The sequence below is a fragment of the Melospiza melodia genome, chromosome 10 (assembly GCF_035770615.1).
Source record: "Melospiza melodia melodia isolate bMelMel2 chromosome 10, bMelMel2.pri, whole genome shotgun sequence".
Lineage (NCBI taxonomy): Eukaryota > Metazoa > Chordata > Aves > Passeriformes > Passerellidae > Melospiza > Melospiza melodia.
In genome coordinates, this window is record NC_086203.1 from 31,247,864 (window position 1) to 31,274,146 (window position 26,283).

General features: G+C 40.0%; 1 protein-coding gene across 2 annotated transcripts in view; it reads right to left on the minus strand.

Moving 5' to 3' along the window:
* Positions 1-26,283, minus strand: part of FGD5 (FYVE, RhoGEF and PH domain containing 5) — a 76,640-nt gene that overhangs the window by 22,074 nt on the left and 28,283 nt on the right. Inside the window, exons 4-13 of one of the 2 annotated variants that reach the window (XM_063165116.1) lie at positions 25,460-25,528; positions 25,045-25,103; positions 24,904-24,934; positions 13,584-13,735; positions 11,661-11,817; positions 11,144-11,231; positions 8,508-8,558; positions 6,919-6,977; positions 2,625-2,696; positions 1,067-1,135 (exon numbers count right to left, since the gene is read on the minus strand). In XM_063165116.1, coding sequence (XP_063021186.1) covers positions 1,067-1,135; positions 2,625-2,696; positions 6,919-6,977; positions 8,508-8,558; positions 11,144-11,231; positions 11,661-11,817; positions 13,584-13,735; positions 24,904-24,934; positions 25,045-25,103; positions 25,460-25,528 — 807 coding nt within the window. The remainder of the gene's footprint in view (positions 1-1,066; positions 1,136-2,624; positions 2,697-6,918; positions 6,978-8,507; positions 8,559-11,143; positions 11,232-11,660; positions 11,818-13,583; positions 13,736-24,903; positions 24,935-25,044; positions 25,104-25,459; positions 25,529-26,283) is intronic. The other variant, XM_063165117.1, reaches the window with a different exon arrangement.

The window sequence follows — 26,283 nt, forward strand, 5'->3', positions numbered from 1 at the left end:
TTAAAATCAATTCTGCAAGCAATATTGTAATGTTAATAGCAGCAGTAATTCTCAATTCTTTATGGCTTTTTTCTGGGAGGGAGCTTTGAAGAATTTTTCAAACATTAGCAGGTAAGCAGGTAACAAAGTTCTAAGACACAGGTAAGTATCATAATCCCCTCAATATTGAAAAGTGCGTAGAAATATGTGTGGTTACAAAACATGCTACCTGAAAAGTTGAGAACAGAGCTCAGGAGCCTGGAGTCTCAGATATTCTCTAACTGCTCAAAGGAGTGTGTGATGCAAAATAGAAAGCATAAGTGATCATAGCATATCTCCAACAAAACAGTGGGGTTTCATCAGTTTTGATTTGATTATGATGGCAATATGTGATTGAGGAGGGAAAGAAGCTTGTGCATACACTCATGCACAAATAGGGATTACAAGTACTTGCAGGAGGGTTGTGGATGCTTGTAAAGGGTATTCCAGCCAAGTGATGAAAGGTCCATTTTTCCTAATTATCCTAGAAGAATGTTGCAAAGTGTCACTGAAAACTCGTTCTAATCCAGACTAGGCTGGAGGTGTGTGTTTAGAGGAATGACACTGAGGCAATGCACACAATTATCAGGACAGCAGGAGCTAAAAGCAAGTTCTTCAGTTTCAAAGATCCTTCCCAAGTGAGACCAAAGGAAATTTTCAGCTACTTCAGCAGTAGGGTATTCTCTCTTGTTCCTGATTAAGTCTTCAAAGGTCTTAGGACTTTCAAGTGTGTAGCTTAATTCCTGAAGGTTTTCAGGAGTTCTCATCTTCCTCATCCCCTTGAGAACTTGCACTTCTTGGCAGAATTACATCCTGGTGAAGGCTGTATGTAACTGTTGCACAACTGGAGGGTTGCAGAGCACATATTTCTGTATGTGGGGCCAATGGGATGTGTGAAAGGACTACAGCCCTGTTGGCAACAGGAACTAACTCGCTACATCACTGTTGATGGTTAAATGACTTGCAGCCTAAAATCTCCCAGGCTTCAGGGTTGCATAAATGCATTGAAATATATGAGAGAAACAGTAAAATTTAAAAAAAATCTTACCAAGAACAAATGTCGAGGATGCCTGTTTTTGCCAGAGACTTTCATCAGTGTTCCCTCTTTAACAAAGATCTGAAGGAGAAAACAGCAGATTGTAAACCTGAGATTTCATTCTGAATCTGAGAAAAAAAGAGTATTTGTCCTTGGGAAGGAGCTACGCCAACACCATTCATCAGCACAAGAAGACATAGAGAGCCTCAACGCTTGTTTCTAGCCTTACTCTCTATGATCTGGCTTAGTCTTTGCCTGGGCTGCTCTGCTACCCTTCATGGCTTGCATTTGTGTCAGTACAAAATGGGTTGGAATCCCACTTGTCCTCAGCCCACTCTTTCTGCACTGTGGACTGTGCTCAGAGGTGATTGTCACAGGTTGAAAATTAACATGTAATGGGCTTTCGAAAAGAATTCTTGTCTTTAAAAGTCCTCTGAAATAGGCAGACCTGAAAAAACCTGAAACCTTGGGTTTTAGTATGCTACACCATCTTAACTATACCTCCATATATAATTTGTATAATTTTGCAAGCACAATACTTTTTCAGTCCATCTCATTACTTAGTATGTAGGTAGGTCTGTGTATGTAAAAGCAGCTAAACCAGCACACTAGAACTTCATTGCAGCAATGTTTGAAAAAGTCTGTCATAACTAACTGAACTACATCAGTGGATTAACACTCATGTGCCCTTTTCAGATGGAGAACAGAATCTAGTGTACCTCTCCACTCTAGAATAGTTTATAATCAAAAAGACAAATCCTGTAAAATCTGTATGCTGGGCTTTGCAGAATTTGTTAAAGCATTACCTGGTAAGGGCAAGTGAGAATATGGATGTTAGAGAGAAAAATATTTGCAATATTTGGCTGATGAGTATTCTTATGCTATGAGTATGCATGCTTTGAAAATTGCTTCATGAATTTTGTTAAAGATATTGGTGGACTGAAGGGAAATTCAGAGTTGCAGACCTCAGGAAAGAAATCTTTTGAAGCATAGAAGCAGGTTGGAGCTGAAGGAACTGGACAGGTTTGAAAGTCAGAAAAAATTTGCATTTCATGTGGATAGCAAGACAGCTGTACACTCTCTCATGTTTCTGTTGATGTGTTGCTTAAAAACACCATCTTATATTAAAAGTACCATGGGCCAATGGTGAAAATATAAAATTGAAAAAAAATTAATTGCCCTAATTTAAGGTTCTTAGCCAGCTATATAAAGAGGCTTTTTAGGCTGAAAGTAATTCCTGCTAGAGTTGCAGCCTTTTGATAGGAGTATATAAGGAGGAAAGCAGTAGCTCCATCAAAATACACTACACTTGGGGTGTCTGAGGACTGCTGAAGTGAAAAGCCAAAAGGCTGCTCTGTGTAAAAGCAGAGACAATGCATATCTTTCTCAGCATGACCTTCTTTTTGTGCACTGCCAGAGTGATGTTTTTTACACAAACCAGTGCTCCAACTTGTATCACAATAGCTCAGTAAACAACATCTGTAGTCATCTCAAACATGGCCATCCACACGGAGATATTGCTGGCCAGAAAGAATACCCTTATCAGCATAGGTTTGCCAGCAGCACTCACCCTTCCTGGCTGGAGGAGGCCACTCTGCCCTCTCACACTGTGTTCAATGTGTACTAGCTTCTGCAAGTTTTCCTGGGAGAGAAAAACAGCATTTAGAAGGCTGCATGGAGACCGTTTTTATACAAGTGGGCAAATTTCTCCTCACCCCTCCTCACCGTTTTATTTCTTTAGAACTGGTATTACAGGATTAGATTTCAGAGAGAGCTGAGACAGAAGATTTACACCCAGAAAGTCTTCTTCCTGCCTTATGGATTTTACAGAATCTCATCACCTGCATTCACACCTGCTGTGACCTTCTACCATTCCTTTACCTGTGATTCCCCAGTGTACCTTCCAGAGGAACTGCTAACTTCATATGGTATTTATACATTGGCTTCTTTGCTGACTTTCTGGCTCTATGAACTAATAAAATAGGGACAAAGTACAGTATCTGCTCTGAAGGCCTTTGCATAAGAGCCATGACACCAATAATCCAAAGCATGCTTTGATACTTTCAGACTGTTGCTAGGTTTACCTGAAGATTTACATTCTGTGATAACAGATTAATGCCTTTGCATTAGGGGATGTAGAGGGTACACTAGTAAGCAGGCAATGAAGCTGCATTTCTGTTTGGATGCTCTGCAAAAACCAGGAAGTTTATGATTCAACTCTGATACTATTAACTCTGATACTATTAACTCTGATACTATTAACTCTGATACTATTAACTCTGATACTATTAACCTGATACTATTAACTCTGATACTATTAACCTGGCCTTAAGGCACAGTCAGTCAGTGGGCACTGGCACCAGGCATGAACTTATCCATGAAGATGGTAAATAAGATTAACCTAGATAAGTCTGTGCTCCCATAAAGAAAATCAGATGAATGTAAGAAGGAAGAAGGGATGACTGTACCTTTGCGATATTGCTAGTCTTTTCAAATCTCCTTCCATTTAGCAGATGAGGCTGTTCAAATAGAGGCTTGTGCATAGGATTCAGCTGCGATTTTTATCTGATCAGAACAGTAGAATAAGCTACCCAGGAGAAGTGAGTCCTCACTGGAATATGCCTAGAAATTAGGAGTCTCCTATCTAAGCCTCCTAGACTATAGAGCCACGTATCCCGTATCTTCAGTTATACACCCAGATAAACTACAGACTAAGGACCATACTTGATACAGCTTTGTGACCTGACAGCCTTTTAGAACAGTTTTCTGCTTCAACAGGCAATGTTTTCCTTTGCTCCATTGACTGGCATTAATATACCCCTGGGATTAGTGAGACTTGATTAGATCATACACTGTATCTACCTGATAAAAATCAGTCATGTCTACAGGATCAGCTAACTGAGAAAGTTATCACAGATACCAGAAGGAACATATCCAAGTTAACATGATGATATGTCAATGCTAATTTACCCTGAATTTCAGCTAACACAATTAACATACCTATCAAGGCTTGCTTTTTGAATAAGCCTGAAATCTCCCTATCTTACCACGCTAGTGAAATATTGCACTTGTTTAGCATGATACTTAACTCTTAATCAGTAACTGGGTGTCAAATACATGGAAATACCTACAAGCCTACAAGGCTTGACCAGCACAGGGCCTCACTGTGCCCATGCAACATAATTGACAGTTGACACATTTTCAAGAATTTGAGATGTCAAGTATCTCTTTTGCAATGCAGGAAGCAACAAATGGATTTTTTCAGGTCACTTCTAAAATACTATAGGCAAATAAAATAGAATCAACATATAAAGCAATAGCACAAGAAATATCAGGGATCATGGGACAGCTAACTTTTGCAAAAGGTATTTGCAAAGGACTTTCCTGTCACTGAAGGGTATTTTAGCCTGGCAATACCTGTCCAATTGACAGCTTCCACAAGGAAAACCTGTTTTTCATCTGCAGAAAAAGCAGTGTTCTCCTGTGAGCACACTCATGCCAGCGCTACTTCTACTCATCTGGGTTTCTACCAGAGAAGTTGCAGCAGCCCAGCTTCTCTCAGGACTGCTGGCAGAGGAGCCTCTTGAAATGCTGATGTTTGCAATATGGACACATGTTCACCAGGAAACAGAGAAGTATTGAACTCATTTCCTGAAGGAAGTCAAACACGCATCACATGTGAAGGATAGTGGTTTATCTGGGAATGTGGACAGCTGAGGCTGGGCATAGTTTCCTGTCAGTTCCCCAAAATTCTGAGTTTATATAGCTTTTTTCATTGGTCTTAAAACTACCACTATTCTTCTTTCTAAGAACCTTCACAATCCTACAATTAAGGAATAAAAGCAAAGCTCTATAGTACTGCAAAAGTGGGTGTCAGAAATACTGCTGCGGCCATTTTAGCAGTGAACTGCAGCTTCCATAATTTTAACATGATGTCTATGCAGCAGGAACACCTCCCCAAGGAATTCACCAGCTGTTAATAGCAACAGTGATTTATAGCTGTTAGCATCTCAGGGCCTCTAACAGATTATAGACATTCAGAGAGCAGTACAAACCCTGCTTAGTTCATCTCCTGGAATTACAGATAGACATAGACTCTGTGGTGATGGTGTGCCTTGTACTTCTTTTTGTACATCTGTAACTTGAAAGTAATATTTTCGTATATGGTGAAAATGCTGTAGAGAAGGTTATGGTCATAATTTGCTTGAAAATCCTGAGTTAATAGTCCCCAGGAAAGACTGCTAGAGTCTTATTATCATAAAGCAACAAAAAAAAGCTAATAATGGGTCACTGATATTCTATAGGAAATGTAGATCCTAATTCAGTGCTCCTATGAGATTTTTGGAGTGTTGTTTGATGAGCTGGTACACAGGAACAGAAATCATCTTCCTTCCAGGTATATGCCAAGTCTAAATTATTTCTTAAAAATTCAGCCAGGTACATGACAATTTATTAATGCTCTAGAACAAGTGGCATTGTTCAGTTTCTTCTGTAATTAGAGTAATTATTTGCTTTTATGTTTTCTTTTTTTTAAACTGAGAGAAAGAAAAGAAGTTCTGGTTGTGGCTTTTGTGTCTGGGATGTTCATTCAGGAGGACAACCTCTGATTTAGCAGAAAATTGAACTCTGTTTCTCATGAACTTGCGTTTTCACAAAACCCTCCACATTCACACAAAATGGAAAGAAGAAAATTTTGTTTCATCTCTTCCATAACAAAGTTTTGAAAAATAGTAGATGTGCTCTGATGATGCAATAAAAAATAAGTGTAACAATATATCTGGAATTTTTGAATGGAATTATTCCACAACAGACATTATTTATAGCAATTATTATACAGTCTGTGACATGTGTACGACTCAGATGATACAATGACATTCTTCAAATTGAAGCATGGCTTAGTAGAGACAACATGATTTCATGGCAATGCAACACAAATTTGATTTTGGCTACTTACATATACTTCTGACTTCAGAAAAGTATTTCTATAAATATCCGATATACCTGAGTGAAATCTAAGGAAGCAGAGGTGCCAGGAATGTGTGACCTTGATCTGTTTGAACTGAGCTCTTAAGAGTTCTGAACCTCTAACACAGATATCCCTAAAGCTCTGAGATTTTTCTGGAAGGTTTGCATGCGCTCTCAGGTTTTGGATGAAATATTTATTTTGGTACAAAGACTGCTCTAATAATGGGAAAATATGATTATAAATTCTTCGCCTGAGGAGAAGGAAAATCAGAATCAAACCAGTTGAATCAAACCACTTTGCTTAGAAGACTGGAGTTTCAGAGTCTAGTTTACAGAGGGGTCAGATTACATTCCTTATTATGATAAAACTCTAGGCTTGTTAGACATCCTCCCTGCAACCTACATCTGTTCTTTCATCTTCATAACCGATTAGTGTGTTCTTCCCTAAAAATTTGAGTGCATTCATTTTTTCAGCCTTAAAAGCCTACCTGAAAACAAGCTCTTACTGAGAAGATTGATATTTCACTCCTTTCTTTCATCTACATCATCTTAATGTGATGCCTTTTCACTTTGTATTTTGAATTTCATGTTCTGATGCCTGAATGATTATTAACAACCCTCTCATTGCTCAGAAAATGAAATAATAAAGAAGTGAGTTGAAACCTAAGAGGGAAAAAACCTCCTCTGTGCTATTTGCTATAGTATCTTACATCTTGCACAACTGCATTAAAGGGCACAGACCAACTCCACATCTGCAGTACTGTAAACCAGATCTGTATAAGCCCTTGAGTCTCACCTTGGAGGAGGCTTCAGAATCTAGCAGACATATGTATTCACTTGAACAGGTGTGTAAAAACCACACTATTGATCAGGGGAGCATGTGTCATGGTAGGACTCACCGCTTGGAGCATGCTGTCATTGGCTTGGTCTGTGATTTCAGAAACAATGAATAAGGCAGCTGAGGGATGAAGGAAAAAAAAAAACATGCATCACACAAAAGAGTAGAAAAATAAATCCCTCCTGATTGCAAGGGCATCCTTTGTCTTCTCTGCCATTTTCACAATGCAACAGCCTAGCAACTCTGACATGGCATGGGGTGCTGTCTCCCCTTCCTCTCTTCATCATTTTCTTGTGTGAAACAGCATCATGCTTGTGCTGATCCAGAGAGCTTATGAGGTCCCTTTTAAGCATCAAGGATGGCACAAAGTCTTTTTTGTAATGTTTTCTAGTTGCAGATTCTTGTCGATGTCTTGTTATATAGAGAGATGAATGTAAACCAACTTTAGCCACCAAAGTTGGTTTACACCAAGCCACCAAGCATGGCAGTCTAAACTGTAACTCTTACTGCCGAGAGAGAGGACATGTCATTCCTTCCTGACAGAAATGTGTGTGAAGTGGTGACACAAATTAATTCCTGGATTCTCCACTGGCAAATAACCTGGGCTGGGACATGTTTGCTGGCACTGAAAGCAGTGGCATAACACGGCTCAGGTCCCTATTTCACATCCCTTCACCTGTGGCACAGGGCTTTCTATAAATTTCTGGTCATAACTTGGGAGCATGCTGGCTAGGAATGGCACAAGCATCTCCTAACCAAAATGAGATAGGCAATTGTGGTCAGAGGGCTTGAACATCTGCCCCGCTAGTGTTTAAATTACTGGTATAGCTGTTGTGCTACCGTCAGTGACTAGGGACCTAAATCTTGCATGAGTCTCTGCTCTTGGGCAGAATAAACTGACTTTCAGTCAACCACTGACTTTATTGCTATGAGTTGGTTTGAATTTATAATCAGTGTAAGAGGGCTGAATTGATTTCATTAATACAAGGTTACTGCTGCTTACTCCAGTCTGGAAAATACTCCTACAGACATCACAACTAAACCTTGTTATGATTTTAGTGGGAGTAAGAGACTTCTGCTTTATCTATCTCATGTGTTGGAAAGGATGGTGTTAGCAGTAGATTTTGCAGAACTGCTTTTTATGCAATATCTTTCAACTTTATGTAACGTTAAGGAATCCAGAATACACATATGCAATTCAAATCTCCTTGGTTTCTCTCAAGTTCACAGAGTATAGCAGGCATACCATAGCTAATGGTACATAATCAGGCAGGGGGAACCATCGAAATGGATTTTACAATGACCAGGCCAAACATTTACAAAGTCAAAGAGGACTAAGATTTCCTCAGTGACCGGGGCAAAACTACAGTGTCTGCACTATGCCTGAATAGATGTTTTCTTCTTCTATAAGTTCCATCATACCAAAACTATAGGAAGCCCGTATGTTTCAATTAAAAATAAAATTATACCATTCTTGTCCTAAATAATTTGTCTAAATTAGTAATCCATTCTTACAGATTTTACATCTAACCTATTAGCACAAAATCTTGAAAAGAATCATCTTATATATACTACCAGTATAGAAATATTGCACCTCTTTGGAAGCAATGTTAGCAAAACAGAAGTTTTCTTCTACCAATTTCATTTTACCTTGTGTGGCTTCATACTCGGTAGAATCAGGACAAAGATTATTCAAGTAATCTGTAGTAAATGATCAAATAAACACAGACATACAACAATCAGAATTCAGATCAACATAATTTGTGGTGTTGTTAGCTAAAACATTAAATCCTAATCACAAAATCAGACACTGGTTGGGGCTGGAAGGGACATTAAGTATCATCTTGTTCTAATCCCTCTGCCTTGGGCAGGAACACCTTCCAGCAGACCAGGTTACCCCAAGCCCCATCCAACCTGGGCTTTGAATGCTTCCAGGAACTGGGCATCCACAGTAGTGTCCCACAGCACTTTATTCCCAAATCATTAATTGTATACACAGCCTCTGTCTGAAGCAAAATTCATCTTTGATGGCATTTTACTTAGAGAATCAATGCAAAGAGCATTGATACAGATTCGGGCTCACATAACCTGGCAGGTACAAATAAACTGTCAAAAATGTTTCTCAAGAGAATTGCTGAGTAGCACCACTTTACAAATAACTCTTTTTAAAATTAAGTTTGATTTCCCATCTGAATGAATGCGGTTGGCTATACTTGCAGTTAGACTAAATGAATCATATGCTTTTTATGGGCACAGGAAGGAGACACTAGTTCTGTACAAGCAGGGTTTAACTAATTACTACCAAACTCAATCATAATCTGAAAATAGGTTCTGTAAGATAGATACAATAGTGCTTAGTGTGACAGCAATTATATTTGCATTATATACAAACCTTTAACCAGTGTTATTTTGGACTATTTTTCTTGGACCACCTGCTTATTCTGTGTCTGGGTCTTTATGCTTTTAAAGACTGTAGTATGTAAGTGCTACAGTTTAAAGACTCTAGCCTTCCTTCTTACCTTGCTGATTAGTCCAGATTCCTAAATTCTGCATTGAAGAACTAGACTTCTGTGCTGAGAATGGTGCTGGGCATGGATGTCTGTTCCCTTGAATGTCTTATCCCTACACATTTCTCTTTCTAGTGCTGTGTCTTCCCTGGCATCTTGAACTTCACCTGGCTTTTACCTGCAGTCTGGAAAGCATCTGCCTGTACTCAGGCAGGCAGAAGGGGTTGTGTGATGTCATCACTCAATATTTAGTGTTCCTTTTCACCACTGCAAGCTCTGTTCTCAGCTGTGGACTAAGTGGACAAATCCTTTCAGTTGTGGTGCCATAAGTGGTAACCAATACCCTCGTAAATACCCCTCCTTATCTGGCAGAATCAGCCAGTTATCACACAAGTGCACCTGAGAATCTGAAGGACTGCACTGCTCCAGACTTCTGTCCTAGCAGTCAAAGAGGGGCTTGGTTTCTTGAGGTGAAGGACTAAAGCAGTAAACCTATTTTCTGTAGTATCTTAATCCAGTAGACTTCATCTCAGTACACACAAAAGCTTTCGTTTTCCCAGTTAGTGTCAGTACATGGGACAAGGAGGAACTCAAGTTGTTTCAAGCATAAATAGAATCCAGTCACTGGAGTTTCAATGAAGCCCTTCAGCTTTCTCACAAAATATCATGCTGCATGTTTGCAATTTATCTTGTGGACCACAGAAATGGGAAAACAGAGAATAGAAGGGCTATTTTAAAGTTTTCACATGGTCACTTTGTTCTGCTGCTTTTATAGAAGCCCCTTCTAGTACACTGTGCCCTTCATTGGCTGTATGGACAGGGTTTATGGCTTCCTTTTTACTGTCCCATGGGTAACTAAAACTGATCTTGCATCCTTGTCCACCCACAAATATGCATACTTCCAAAATATTTCTCTATCTGTATGTCTATGGAACCTTGTTCTTTTGTGTTCTGACTAAATTACGTGACAACAGTGAGTTTCATTGTTACATTTCACCATTTCCTTCCCTAGCCAGTTCTAAACTTCGCAATTCTTTTTAGTGGCCACATTCTGCTTCAGAAAGCCTACTCTTCTCACAGGCTCAGACTTGGTAGATTTGGGGTGGCTTGCAGAGAAGGAATATAACCCCCCTTGGAGAGACTCAGGTAGCAGTTATACATATGGCTCTGAATGTAAAGGGAAGGTATAACTGTAAATGTAAAATCTGTAAGTTAAAGCTGTACTGTTAATTCAAATTTGTGTCTCTTCCTCCTATAAGGCAGCAAAATTGGACTGTTTTTTTGACTATCATTAGCTTTCGGTACACTGTGCATAGGACTTATGATGTAGTACTGGGTACAAATGTTTTGTTGATAAGATGGTGCTTGCCACTTTCATAGAGGATTAAGTGCAGAGTATCCTTGCCAAAGTCACCTGTCTTCTAGTGTCTCTGATAACTACCCTCAACATAATAAGAAATTAAACCTCTTTGTTACTAGTGAGGCTGAACTCTGCCTCTCCTTATTCACAGAAGGAAAAAGCCAAGAAGTAATGGCTAAAAGCATCTGACTATGCTTTTTTTGTGACTTTTCAACATGGCTGTCCTGCAGAAGTGCCTGCATCTCCCCAGGCTGCCTGACACTTCCTGAATCCTGAACTAAGCACATTGAAGTTCCCAGGAAATCCCATACTGCTTTGGCCCTATTTTAGCTGTTATGGCATCAATATGTAGCACAGTGGAGGCACAGAACGTCAGGGCAGTGTTTCTACTGGGTTCTTTTCAGAGTGATTTTACTGACCTGTGAGCATCACACGATACTGGAAGACACGGTGTACCACTTTCAGAAGCTGGTGTTTCACACTGTAAGGGCTGTCACTGGAGCTTTGCTGTCCTCAGTGGAAGGGAAGAAACACTGACATCAGGCGGAATGCGAGCTCAGCAGCACATTGTCATCTTAGTTCTAATCCTAGTTATTAACTCTAACACATCCTCAAAGAGCTTGATAAGTTAATAAGTGACTGAGAAACCACTACAATATGTTTCAGCAAAATATGTACTCATGGATCTGTAGATTCACCAACACAAATTCTGTATGCACACACAGGAGTGTGTGGGCAACAGAGACAGAAACAAACACATCACACACAAGTGAACTTCTCATTTCAGTTTTAGCATCAGGTCTGTGAAAAAAGACTATTCTTCCATTCTACCCTATGTGTGAACACTGGTGGAGTTACCGAAAAAAATAAATCCTTGAGTAATCCCCATGGCAAAGCCATGCATTTAGTGCATGTAAAAAAACACGTGAGCCTCACCTCAAACTCCTGAATCATGGTAGCCAGTTGGGAATATTTAAGGCACATTTGATCTAGCAAAGCCAAATTCCTGTCAAACTGCATAATGTATGCTGAGTGGTGATGCAGCCTTGATTTTCTGGAGAGAAAAACATCAGCAACTTTCTGGTGTTCATCCCTAAGTTCACAGAAAGAAAAGAAGCAGCAAATAAATAAATAAAAGTAAAGAAGTAGAGCCATACCTCTTGCTTATTGTATTAGATGCACAGTGGCTCTATACACTGTGCACTTAAAGCCTAGGCTGAACAGCAGGAAAGGAGGAGTCCTTCAGGACAGATTGACAACACCACAGGCTGCTGTAGCATGGGCACCATGGGGCTGGTCCTTTGGCTGTGCCTCTGCCATAGCATCACTGTGAGGCTCATTTCAGGACACGGCTCCCTCTCCTGTAAATAGACCTTCCAATTGCTGCAGTGCTTTGAGTACTATTTGTGGGGGAGAATATAGCATTTGTTGTAATATTAGATCTTCAGCTCTCCTTCACTGTCTGTTTCTCAGCACTGCCTCACTGTCATCTGTCTCAGTATTCAGGTGCACAGTGTTGAAATATTTATAAAGCATAGATAAGGAGAGAGCAGAACAAAACCTGAGTTCACAAAAGAGGAAGAAATCATACTTAAAAGAGGAACTTGAGTTCCAGAGCAACAGAGTGTCTTGAGCAGTGCAGGCACAGGGAAGGGCTTACTGGAAGCTTCAGGTGTGGTAATCACCTGGGAACCTATTTGAGTGCAGGCGTATAACGTATATATATCTGTTGTGCTGGCAGCATTTGCAATACAGTTTTCTTTTATCCCCAGTGCCACAGAGTAGTTCTGGACAGAACACTCAGGGTATTTATGGTTGCATTCTTTTTGTCTTAGGGAACTGGCTGCAGAGTAGGGTTGTGGCTTTTTTAGTACCCAAGACATCTGAGATCCCAGAAACACTGTGTCTGTTTGTGTTCTAAGTGTATAAATCACAAATCATCAGTGACACTTTTTAAGTCTTTCTCTCAACAGTCCCTCGGTGGGCACAAACCAAAATACAGTTCCCTTTAGCCTCTCCTTTCCTTCTTGTGTGCTTTGATTGGGAAGAGTAGGGCTGCAAGGAGACTTGCGCCCTACATTTAGGATTGTTACTGAAGAATTCTACTAGTTTTTAACTGATTTCCTTAATTGCTCAGTAGCTGTACAGAAATAGGATCATCCATTCTCAGTGACCAATGCCTCCTGGAGTTTGGCAAGTTGGAGGTGTGGGGTTTCATTCAATAGAAGCTGGCAGACTGGCTTAAGTCAGGGGCCTCCTCAGCTGAATGAATTTTGCAGCATTGTCTATCCTATTCATGGTCTTATTCTCTCATGGAAAGACTTTTCCCTGTAAGGATGTTTGATGGAGTCCATTAACAGGCTGCCAGAGTCCATTTGGCTTGGAAGCCTAGGGTAGCAGATCCCTGCCTTGGTGCTGGGAGCAAGGGGCTGTCCCTAACTGAGACCTACACAACTGCTATGTAGATTTCTGTAAGCAGATGATCCTTAGGATCAGTTCTGATGTAAGTTGTTCCTGCTTTCCACAGCATGAGCCTGTGACCTTCAGGCCATAGGTGTGAAGACACTTGGTGATGACTGAGAAGTGGCAGGAGATAATGCATATGAAGCTGGCTGTTCTCACACTGACTGACAGGGCCATTTCGAAGTCATCGGCTGTTCACTACACACATATTTCAGTATTTGATTTCTTAGCCTGACTGCTTCTACATTTACTTCCTTTCTGTCTGTACGCAAAATCTGCCAAAGTGGTTCAGATTGTATTCTTTTCATTTCTGCTGGGATGGTGAAGGGATGAATTCACCCACCTACTATGGGGAGAGTATGTTAAGGCCATCAAACTATGCCATTCTGTACTTGCCATTTAAGGACTCGCTCTTCCAGTTCTTCCAGGATGTCTTGGTGTAATTCATAAATTTCAGGGAGTTCACTTAAACCTTGCTTGAGTTTAACTTCCTCTTGTTCATTTTCATCATCATCTCCGAGAACTTTCAAGATACCTTCATAGAAATCCTGTGAACAACAGCATTGAAATGAGGCAAACAGACTTAAAATATCCTTTCTGAAATTATTATTTCTTGACTCTTAAACTATGCTTTCTAAGAATGAAAAGCTATGCTATCAACAGCAATAGTGTTCAGTATGGCAAGGAGATCATAGAATATGTTTTCTTTTATCCATTAGTTCATACACTGTTTCAGCTGAATTCCACAATGCTATCAACCTAAAATGGAATGTTTCACCAGATCAAACCATGTGACCCTTATGTATGCAATGCTTTGGTATCTTTTTATTTCTTTTCCCCCCTGCTTTCCTGGGTCTGGTTTGCCTCATTTTTACAGTGTTTCTTAACCCAAAACATAATTTTTAAAAATGAAGGGTGAGATTCTTACCTCATTGGATCCAACATCTTGACATGAAAAACATTAACAACTCCATGTCTTGTGCTAGAAATTGCACTAGCTATACTTCTGAACTTAAATTTAAAAGTATGGAACAAATAATTTTCCCTATGAAACCTGAGTCCTTTCTTCCTCATCTAAGAAATGGTTTTCATCATGAAGTGGTTTATAAATCATGTAGGCATAGGGGCAATTTCCTCTATATTAAAATATAGCCCACTCTAGTACATAATAGGGCACCTATTTCAGAGCGCATAGCAAAATACTTTCCCAGGTTTGAGTTGCCAAGAAAAGAATTTTTGTTCCCTGGACTTTTAGGGACAATCTTATGAACTTCCCTGGGCCATACTGGGATTTATCATGGCATTTCTCATGACACTGGCTTCTGTCTAGTTAATTTTTTAAAAAGTAGATAGAGTTATTAAGGAGGAGTCTAAAAAGAACAGACTTGCACAAATCTTGCGGATGTCCAGGTATGAGCAACACATCAGAGTATGCTTCACTGTGAATCTGTATTTTACGTTGGATTGTCCACTTTGGACTGATTAAATCAAGGTTGCTGTACTGATTTCGGCATGGTGAGATGTGGTTGGTATGACTGTGATCCTGCTGAAAGGTTCTGCTCTTACACAATAGGAAAGAGTCTAGTCAAAGACCTTCAAAACTCCTCTCATGGATAGGAACTGATTCCAGGCAATACCAGGTTTTAGTTTCCTCAGATTAATTCCTGGTTTTTCTGTTGTTACTGTCAACTGCAACGTCCACACTGGCTCTCTGTGAACTGGCATGACTGGATTATCTAATTGATAATAGCCAAGAGTCACACATAGAAAATGTTGGGGTTTTTTAGCAACTGTAACAGCTGAAACATTTGTTTTCTGAAAAGCCACTAGAACTAGGTAAAAAAAAGATCATGATGACAGTTTTCTTTTTGATTAACTATATCCTGGATAAAAAAATATCATAAAGATTTCTGAAAAAGTATTACTATGTTTCCTAATTATCTGGGTCTAATTTCTGCAACATGTCCTGCCCCAGTACCATAAATAATCCCAATGTTGTGCTATTAAATTTCCAATTTTTTCGGATGTGAGTTAGCCTGTCTAAGTTCTTGTTTCAGCCAGTGTACAATTCAAAAGCTTTTCAAGCAACTAAACCAATCAATCTCTCTTCTGGATGCTTTTACTAACTCAAAGGAATCTGCAACTTTTCAAAATCCTCAGTCATCATAATTAATCCAGATCAGGGAAAGGGAAAGAATCTAAAGGGTTCTCTCGGCTTATTGTGCCTAGACAACTGAATAGCTTGTAGTTCACTAGTGATGTGCTTAAGTAATCTGTTACATTACAAAGATGTCATCTTTTCCAAATTAACATCAAACAGCTCTGTATCTGTCCACTTTCCACCACAACAAGCAACAGGATTAACACTCCTTTCCCACAGCATCTCACTAGATTTAATTAGTTTTTAATTGTCTGTCCCCTTGATTATAATGAATTCTCAGACAAATAATTAAATTCCAGTTGCCTGGATAGCCAGGCTTCTAATGATTAACAAAAACCCTGCAGCATAACAGTAATCACTATAAACATCCATTATAAATAATTATGTCACTGTTGAAAATGCTGAGTGTCTGTGAGGCCATTAATCAAAGGCAAAGTGCTTTTCCAATCTCACTAACTGTAATCAGTCATGGCACCTGAAGGCCTCCAAGTCTCTCACAAAAGCCCAATGTCTAAGTACAGGAGGTAGTAAACACTGAGTCTATATAATTCCCTGATGGATCAAAACTTTCTTAAAACAGCTTCATGAACAGAAATTGTTTGGTTCAGGGCTCTGGTGTGATAGCTACAAAGCTCAATCTATCCAGGGTTGGATGAGCCTACAGATCTCACACAGTCTTATGCCTGTACTTGCATGGGCATGGAAAGCATAACCCAAGCTGCCTAGGTGGCACAGAAGGTTAGCAAGCCAGCTATGAAAATACATTTCTGAAACATAAATCTTTTTATTACATTTTGGGGATCCATAAGTAAGCCCTTTATAGCCATCAAATGGCCATATCCTTAACATTCCTGATATAAACCCTACAAATAATGAAGTGAAACAAAGAGGATCAAACCCCACAGCCACAAAGGTTGTTGGCTTGGTTTTTTTTCCTTTTGTTTGTGAACATCGCTAATACACACAAGTTATGTCTTTTCCCTCCAGAAATGCCTCTGAAGAATTCTGTTCTCTGCTGTAAATGGGGACTGTAGTCTGGAGTTTGTTATGAGAGTATGAGACCAGGAGGAATGCAGGGTTTCAACAGTATCTTATGGTTTATGTGGAGCCCTGCCTAACTGACATATGATTGGCTCTTGGAAAAGAATCTGACACCCTCTTTGAGGTGATGAGCCTCCCCGCAGGACGCTGGGGTATGAGACGCTTTACTGATGCTGGGAGTGCTGGCTGACACTAACAGGAAACAGTTACGGTGTGTGAAGTTTTGGGAAAAAAAAAAAAAAGTATGTGGATCTAGGCTACAGAAAAGTAGCCCAATTTACCTAGGATCAGCAACCTTGATACTTTTGTAGCAGGTAGTTATTTCTAGATACTCTTACAAAGAAGTCAGCAATGCCAGCAACCAGAGGTTTTTGGTAGAGCATTTATCAAGAAAGTTCTGTACAGGATTCAACATCTATATGAAATGTGATATTCTAATAAAAGGGCAAGAGGTGTAGTTAATTGGACAAGAGTTAATTCTGGGTTTAGCTTCCAGGATTCTGTGAACAGATGCAGAAACAGTGAGTTTGTGTATCATTTCTCTCCAACAATAGGAGTGAATGTGTGAGTCCACCTGCAAATTTCAACTGTGCAATCCTGTATATATGTTAGACTTTATTAGAAAAATGAGTGAAATTAGAACATTTAACCTTGCAGGACCCTAGTGAAAGGAAGGAAAATCTCTTGTCAGACTTATGACTTATCAGGCAAGTAGGTTACCCTGGAGAAAAAAATTGCCTCTCTGTACATGTATACATACATACATATATGCTATGCTGGGTGACTCCTTTTCTTCGACTTCTACTTCAAAAAAACTTGGAGTGCAGTAATTCATTCTGGATTCAGAATGTCTGTTTCTTTTTTTCTGTATATAGCAGAACAGGCCAAATTAGATCAGTTCATCCACTAGAGATGGATGAATCCCTGGGAACTGAGGACTACTACAATCAGTCTAATAGAGGTAGTCAGAAAATGATAGGACTGAAGTTATTTTCTACCTTTACTGTTAAAAGCTAATGGTTCTGCCATCTGCAGTGTGTTGAAAGCAACTATGAATATTAGAAAGCTGAGTACACTAAAGAAGGGAAAGTTGGGATTTTGACTTACAGGTGTAGCTAAACAGACAGCACTATTTGAAAGAAGACCTTTTAGAATTGTCCAAGAAATGCTGATCAGTTGCTAGATTTACTTGGGTTTCTTATTTTTCATCTTCTAAAGCACTAGCATAGACAATTCTAATCTAGTCATAATGAAAATCCTAGTCCTTGCATATTGACCACAATTGCAGGAGAACAGAATGGAGAAGGGAGTACATCACCATTAATATTGTCTTTGCCAATAGTAATTTCTAGTCCTATGGTCTGACCAGAAGTTCCTCTGCAGGTGGGGACTGAGGTTCCTTCTCACTGGCTCACAGCATTGTGTTTCTAGCATCAGGCCTGAATTTGAGCTAGAAAATGTGACGTTCCAGTAGAAAATTGTGATTATAGAGCAAAGCCACTCTTTAATAGGCCAAGAGAAATATCTGAAACAAATAGCATTTCTGTGAACAAAAAGTGCACATTGTACTAGAAGGAACAGATTGCTAGATTGTGGTTGAATTAGAAAAACTCTGAATGCCTGCAGTCTAAGGATTATGGGTGACCTTGATTCCAGGTCTTGAAAACAAAGTTGATTTGCTCTTTATTACATCGTCTCATTGGGAGGAACAAAGGTCGTACAAAGCAGAACAGACCTGAACTGCTTCCCGAATTTTGAATTAGCTTCACATTGTTGTTAACAAGGTAAAGAAATCTTAACTCAAAAGGATGCAATGCAATGCTCTGAAGACGTTAATCATCTGCTGTTCTTGCCAGAGAAAAACGATGTAAATCTACATGAAGCAGAGGTCTGACCCCTACAGCTGTAATGGCTGAATCAGCTTTTCTGCATATATCTCTAGACTGTATTAAAGAAAAGGGAATGGTCTGATGGGTGAATAAATTCCCCTGGGATATTTCTACAATTTTTAAAATAGATGTGCTAGTTTCCATTAGGGAATAACACTGGGGAAAAAAAAAAAAAAAGAGAGCAAGTGTACAGAGCAGATGCATTAGTGGAAAACTGCAGCTATTTTTCTGCCTTTGCCTTCATATGGGGATACCAGCACTTCAGCTACAGAAATCATGTCTACACACAGCGTGTTTTTACCTTCTTCACACCACAACACCCACCTGGCATCCAGACTTTTATGCTTTTCAGCAAAATACACACATACATCAACATACATGCATACAAAATAATTTTATATGTATATCTAGAATTGCAATTGCTTCCGTAGTCAAGCTGGTGTTTTAATGGACCGATACTAATGGGAAGTCATCATATTTGACACTTTGTAACGCAGCTAGGGAGGACAACAGAAAATCTTGTTGCAGCCCAAATTATGTAAATAAAGTCTACACTAATTGCATAAAATGGGGCAGGATTTTACAATCACTCTCACTTCTAGAATGAAGGTGGATTTAATAGATTCTGCATATTGCAGAATCCAAAGCTCCTTTGGACATCTATGCATTATACCTGAGGGGAGAGTGAAGAGTTCAAAGGGGGAAAAGACAGCCTCCATAATAAAGCCAAGTAGAGACATGAGGTGCTGTACAGTACCCTATGAACCGAGTCTGACTCATGGAGATTCTTGGAGGTATCTGCATCACAGTTAGCAGCCCCTCTCCGAATGATGAAAGTGGCACTCCTGAATTAAAGAGTGGCACATCATCTATAGCAGACTGAATGACCCCTGATCTGTATGGAGCAGCGATCTCACATTTCTCACTACTAGACTCAGCAGAAACAATGCCAGATGAACAGCAGAAAATGCTATCTCAGCAGCCACAATTAGTCCCTTATCCTGCCATACAGGGTACAATCTAGGTCAGGAACCCTGACCTCAGCACACATTCACATGCAGCCAAATAGACATATTCATCCAAAACATAGCAAATGAATTTCAGAACCAGCAGACTGTACAGTATACACTGAGGATACTGTATCAGTGCAGCTTTTTACCAGGGAATTGTCCTGATCCAGATGTGCTGGTGTGGCTTCCTTCTCCTTTTAAGAGATACACAGGTTATCTGAAAGCTATTTTGGCTCAGCATTTCCACTGTGGAAGCTCCCCGGCCAATACATAGTTATTTTCCCACTGCTGATGAACACAAAAATGAATAAATATATGAGAACAAAAATCAGCCTAGTGTGAGGACAGGCTATTCTTTTGTAACAGTGTGTCCTTAGGCTGTTACAACAGCTTCAGAGGGCCTAACAGCAAGCTAGCTCTTTGCTTAGGCAGCACGTTACATTCACTAAAACATTTTATTAGGAAAGTAATGACTTGATTGGTTAAGCAGAAGTTTGAACATCATCCAAGAAATTCAGTCGTAAAAAAGGCTCAGCAAATCATTCACTGGAAGTGTAAATAATTAGAAAGATGGAAGGGGATAATGAGATAGATGGAATTCTGTTTTTTCTAACACCTAGCAGTGGTTCCTAAATTAGGCAGTTAATTTTTGGTTTTGAGAATGTGCCACATATAAGAATTCTGAAAATAGAGTTTAATCAATGAGGTTTAACTCTTAAGTTAGAGGCTTGAGCACTACGATTATTTTGTTCTTTTTTACGTCCTAAGATCTATTTTGCAGTCATGAACACTGAGATGTCCAGTGCAGGGTTGAATTCCAAACTGCTCTGAAGGCTGGAGAACCCGCACATATCAATCTTTATCATATTCATAGTTATATCTCCAAATGCTTAGGAAGCATAAATCTGGCTGTCTTTGTTTCTAACAATTGTGGTCAATTGTTTGAGGAAAATACAAACCAGGAAACAGGGTCAAATTTCTTTTTCAAAGGAGATGTTGGGGCTGATGTCTTTTCAGTGCAGAGCTGTCCTTAGTTCAGTAAATATCTTGGAGGGAAGTAATAACTTCAAAGGGGTTTCTGCACACACAGAGATTTTATGTACAAAAGCCAAAGGCAAAATAAACATGAATATGGTCCACTATTAAAAATGAAAGGCAAAATAAATGTGATCATGGTACACTATCAAGGAAATGCTTGGTCCCATACAGACTGGGATCCTGAAGCAATCTAAGTCACCCTAAGTTTCATTTGTGTACATCTTGTAAAGCCATTTGAAACAGACCAGCTGAGGGGAAGCAAATAAACCATCTAGGTGATGTGTGAAATTTTAGACTGAGAAAGCCATCTGCAGCATTTTGCTCAGGAGCAAGTACTAAGAAAAAGATGTCAAGTGCAGCCTGCACTGCTGGGGAAGCATAATAGGAGACAGAATGATAAAGCTTGAAGATTAAGTGATCCTGAAGGAGATTCAAAGACTAATCGACTTTGGAAAAACTGTGAGTACCAAGAGGTCATCAACTTGGACTAGAAGGCCCTGCCAGTGCCACCTGCTCAGACCAGAATGGGTCCTGAACTTACTGCTCCAGAGAACTGTATTACCTTTGAGTAGGGCAAGTAACAGCTAACCTTTTAAATTATTATCACTACTTCCACACCAACGGATACCAAGTTTGTGAGCTAACACAATGTTTCCAGTCTTTCAGTTCAATAGCAGAGTGGGTGTATGGAAATGTCATCATTTTGGCAATCAATCAGTTTATTAAAGTCTCCACTGAAAGGCCAAACAGAATCTGTTATGCTGAATGAACAGCAGCACTAGCCAAGCCTGGAAATGAGATGGGAAATTGCTCTTGCTGCAGGCTTAAGAAAAGCCTTTTTTTTCCTTTCTGAAAGTAGCTAGGGTGTGGTTTAGTTCTTTGCCTTTCTTACCAAGATGTGGATTTACATGAGAAGATGAAACTTGAGACATGATGCTAAGTTTCTAGAAACTGTTTTCTTGAGAAAGTCGATGATGGGAAACAGAAATGCATGCCTGGGTTGAGGAATGTTGTCAAGGAAGGTCCTAACTGGCCATGAATGTTGTGTTGTACCTTGAGATCAGTTTGGTGACTGTGGGCACTCTTGGTTGCTTCTGAAATCTGCCAGTGGAACTTGTGTCAATAGCAAGTGCACAGGAAAGCATGATTTTTTGCTGATGTGATTATTCTTAAAACTATTCAAATACGGAAAAAGGAACAATAATTAGAATTATTGTAACTCTTAGTATTACGGCAGTATTGAAAATATTGCTTGGTTAGGTAATAACCAATATTACCCCTACATTCTAAGGGATTTGCATGCTGTAATATTGGTAATAGTTTCTCTAAATATTCTGAACAATACACTGGGCAGCAGGTGAATACAAAGATTCAACATTAGTTGGGACAGAAAAAGTGACAGTGTTTTCTAGATTGAACATGTTTGCAAATGTTTGGAGAAACCTGCAGATTATTTCTGAATGCCACTGCAGTAGGTAGGTATCATAGAGATGTCAGCTTATACCAGTAGAGACCAGGGTGACGGACAATCAATGAAACTCAGAAACATACCCTCTGAGCCTTTTCCCATGAAGATTTTTGACTTTTTCTAAACCAAAGACTGCCTGAACTAGCAGACAAGTGTGAAAACAGGCTGCCTGTTTCTCTCTTCTCTCTCATTCTCTGACACAGGTTCCATTCACACATCCTCACTAGTTAGAAAGCCAACTCATAAAAACAATTACATCTTATCTGAGAAACTCGTTTGTTGGCTCTGCTGAAAAAATGCCTCCTGTAATCCCGAAAGGAGTGTATGGGTCAAGACACATATGAACTTTTCCTTTATATAAGGAAATAATTAATCAAAATTGTGATTTTGCCCTTCTTAAACTTCATACGGTTGGTGACTGCTCATCTGATGGGTCCTTCCAGTTCTCAAATTGAGGAGGTCTTATTAAACTTTCTAACCCAGGGAATTGGGACAGGGAATGTCACAGTGCATGGTTATAGTAATTCTGACATTTAACAACCAATAAGTGGATTAACTTTGCCCACCAGTGCATTCATTCAAGGGTTTGCTTTGGTCCATTTCTCACTTTCATTTGACATATTAACTTCTCTCCTTTTTTTCTCTTTCTCTTCTCCTTAATTTCTTTCATAACTAGGAAAAAATGAGAATATGCTAAATATTCGTAAGATCCCTTTAATCCAGTGAATTGGGCAGGCAGGGAAACAAATTTCACTACACAGGGATTTACCAGAGGAAGCAGAAAAGGGAAGGGATGGGGAATAGTCCTGAAGTATTTTTTTCCTGCCTCATAGCATAGGCAAGGCAGCCTGACAGTAACATGGTGCTATAGCAGCCATGAGGGTGTGCAGCCATTTACACTGTGTGTAAAGGCACTGAAAGGCATTTCAAGTTCGGATATATTTATTGAAAAGTTTTCTGGCATTAGTAAGTCACTTTTATCTCCTAGAGGTGTATGGAAAATGTCAGGATGTAATGCAAATGAGAGGCCTCTCCTAGACACCTCCACTAAATACTCTTACTCCACTGTCTATGTGCTTTCCACAGTGCTGCTCTCCAGCCTCTTGTTCCCTAGTCTATATATACAGCCAGGGTTGCCCTGTCCCAGGCACAAAATCTGGCACTTGTCCTTGTCAAACTTCATGTGGTTGATGATGACCCACCTATCTAACTTGTCAAGGCCTGTCTACAAGGCCTTTCTGCCCTTGAGGGAATTGACAGCTCCTCCCAATTCAGTGACATTGTCACATTTAGTATCCTTTGAGTTCCAACCTCATTACTTTTGTCCCCATCAGAGTTTCTGTTCCACTGCTAGTGCTTGAGACGTCCTCCAAGGACAACGTGGGGTTACTTTTTCCCTTCTCAGGAAATTTCTTTCCAAGCAGCAGAGGAAATAGCAGCAGCATGCTTTGTGTAGCAGCTATTATTCCTTACTACCTTTCAACTAACAGCCAAGAAAGATACTGACAGCAAGGCCATCTAAGCTCTGTACCAGTCTTTAGGGAAGCAGAGGAAGATCTGTTAAAGGGACACAGAGTATTCCAGGACAAAGTTACCAGTCAGTTTATGCCATGCAAGAATTCTCTATCAGGGACTAAAATTGATTATTTCTGGGTGTTCTCTCACATGTTTCTGACACCAGAATCTGTATTTTCACCATGGTGATTAGCTGTGTGTCTTGGCTAACCCAAAATGTTTTGGTATTCTGTACCTGAGACCAAAGTTGTTACTGTCTTATTAAGACTCCATGGCCAACCAGAAGCAGAACCAGAAGGTGCCTGTCTTTTTCATGTTCACATTGCCCAAGCAGAGCTCTTTTGCCTCTTGGCTCTGCTCTTTTCCCTTTTGTTCTTGCAGGGCAAGATAGCTGAGGCAGTGCAGGTAGAGGCTTTGGCTTGTTTTTGTTTCCCTCTGGCCTTAGAAGAGAGTTGCTTCAGGGTAGCAACCTGAGAGGCTGCATTTCAAAATGAAAAGCTTTCCGAGTGAATTTTGCAACATCTGCCCGCAGCGCAAGGCCGGCACTGGTTGGGGTTGAGCCACTGCTCTTTCTGTGCTTGAGAGTCCGTTTTCTCCCTAGCCCTCATCAGAACAGGGACCCGAGAGAGGAGCACAGCATCAGCACCAGTGGCTTGGAGGACGCAGTGCTGATGCTGGTTGGCTGCCGCCAGCCTAGGGACATGCAGAGAGGCTGGCACTGCAGATTCACCGAATTCTTCAGTTCCCAAACTCCAGATGCCCGAGGGTGCCGGCCACCTTTGTCAATGGAGCTGTTGCTGCTGGAGAGATGAGGCGGGGAGGGCTGCTGGCACCTTTGTCTCCCCACATGCAGTTGCGGAAGGCGCCGTCTTAGGGGTTTGTCTGGCATTTTCCTTTTGTCTCCGACACGCTCTGGGCTGCAGGGGGCGTCGTCTTGGGAGAGGGGTTACTCTGCCCTTTGGAGTTAATGTTTGTTTCCGGTAGTCCGTGAGAGCTCAACAACTTCGTAACTAGTGAGGATTACTGTTATTTTTTGCCTATTGCTGTTTCTTTTTTATAGAATGCTATTTTTTCACTTATATCTATTCCTGTTCCTTTCTCCTTATTGGTGGAAAGGAATTTGTTAAATCAATGGAGAGGTAACTAATTTTAGAGTATCTGCCTCTTAAATTGTCTTAAACCAAAACACTGTGACACAGTGTGGATACCCAGAGCACACTGGCTATTACCAATACTGCATTATTAGAAAACAAGAAGCTTAAATGCAAGCAGAGTGAGTCCATTGAAACCAAATCCCCATGCTTCATAGCTCTAATCCCATCTGTCTCACTGTGAAGGGAGAGTGTCCACCCGTTTATCACTATCTCCTTCTCTGCACTAAGGTTGTTATGCACCTTACACCAGTCTCAGCCTCAAGAAACCCCAATTGTTGGCCAAGGCTTTTCCCTCTAGATGACAAATAATAGATTAGAATGGTTCACAGTAAGCCATTCCTCCTCAAATTCACTTAAATCCCTTCTGTGCTTTTATGTCTTTTAAATTGCAGCTAAATAAAAGGGTATCTAGGTTTCAGTGATTAAAATTATTTACTTACCATACGTAACAACTGGAGCATTTCCACGTATCTGGGGAGAGAGACAAACTTTTATTAACTGCCATCAAATGAATATGGAAGGGTGGTCTACATAGCTTTAATTTTAGAAGCGCAACAGGTAGATTATAAAAACAAACTCACACTTTTTCTGAAGACATTAGTTCCTGGGCAATGAGGTAAGCTCTGGACTGGCCTTCTTTCTGTCAACAGAAGAAGTCAGAAGCAATTAAGAGATTTCTCATTCTACAAAGTAAAGCAGTGTTAGAGAGCACTTTAAACTGACATATTTCTATAGTAAAAATAGTGAACAGACTTTATTCTTTGTTGTTCAGTGTCTGGTATCCTGGACTTTTGAAGACAGGCCATTTTCCTCAATTCAAATACTAGTAATACAGTACAAAGTAATAGCTGCTAATATAGATGGCAAGTTTGAAAATGTCTTGTTATTGAAGGAGGAGTGAAATTTTCTGTGGATTTTTACAGGTCCAAAATTTGTCAAAGAAGCAGAAAGTGCTTAACTTTGAACAGGCTAGCTTCACAGCTGTTGAGGATATACCATCTGGAAAAGGGAGTTCTTTATCAAAATGGTCATATTCCAAACTGTTCTGACTGCTGTCAGTGAGACCTGTGGAAGCAAACAGGATAAAGGGCTTTATTGCATACTAAAAAAAAGTGTCTAAACTAAATGGCAATAAATATCTCCAGAATTAGTTCAGTACTTCACCAGAAAACATTGTTTGAAATCTCAGAGGCATCTATTTAACTGGTTGGCATCTTGGAAGAAACAGATAACTATGAAAGAAGCAAACTGTATGGCTCTGAGGTGCAAGTGGCTAATAGTATTTTGCTCCTAATTCACGATTCATCCTTATGGTAAGACATGGCTAAAGCATAGAAATATGTACTGAAAGGAATGTACTGGAAAAAGTTTGACTTTTTCAGCAGTGATGAAGTAAGGAGCAAAAACAGTGGTCTAGTAGTTGCAAAGAAATGCAGCCCTCAGTGACTAAAAGTGGACTCACAGGAAATGAGTGCAGTATAAAGTCTCAGTGACATTGCTTGCCAGACCAAGTATGCTGGTAAGAGACTCAGCGAAGCAGAAAGTCAAGGGTCCCTACATGGCTGCCATGGCCTCCATCGGCTAAGCAAAGGCTTGGAGCAAGGCCCAGAGGGCAGCTACTGAAGAGGGAGCTGGGAGACAGCTATACCACAGGACTACGCACATGACTGGCTGTAGGGAGTAAAGATTTTAAAATGCTGGTAGCTTTGCAGTCTTATAATAATCACTTGGACTTTGTTTCAGAGAGTGAATAGTTGAGGGACCTGCACCCACTCAATCTCCTGTTTGCAGAAATCTGTCTACAAACACTGTTTTGTATC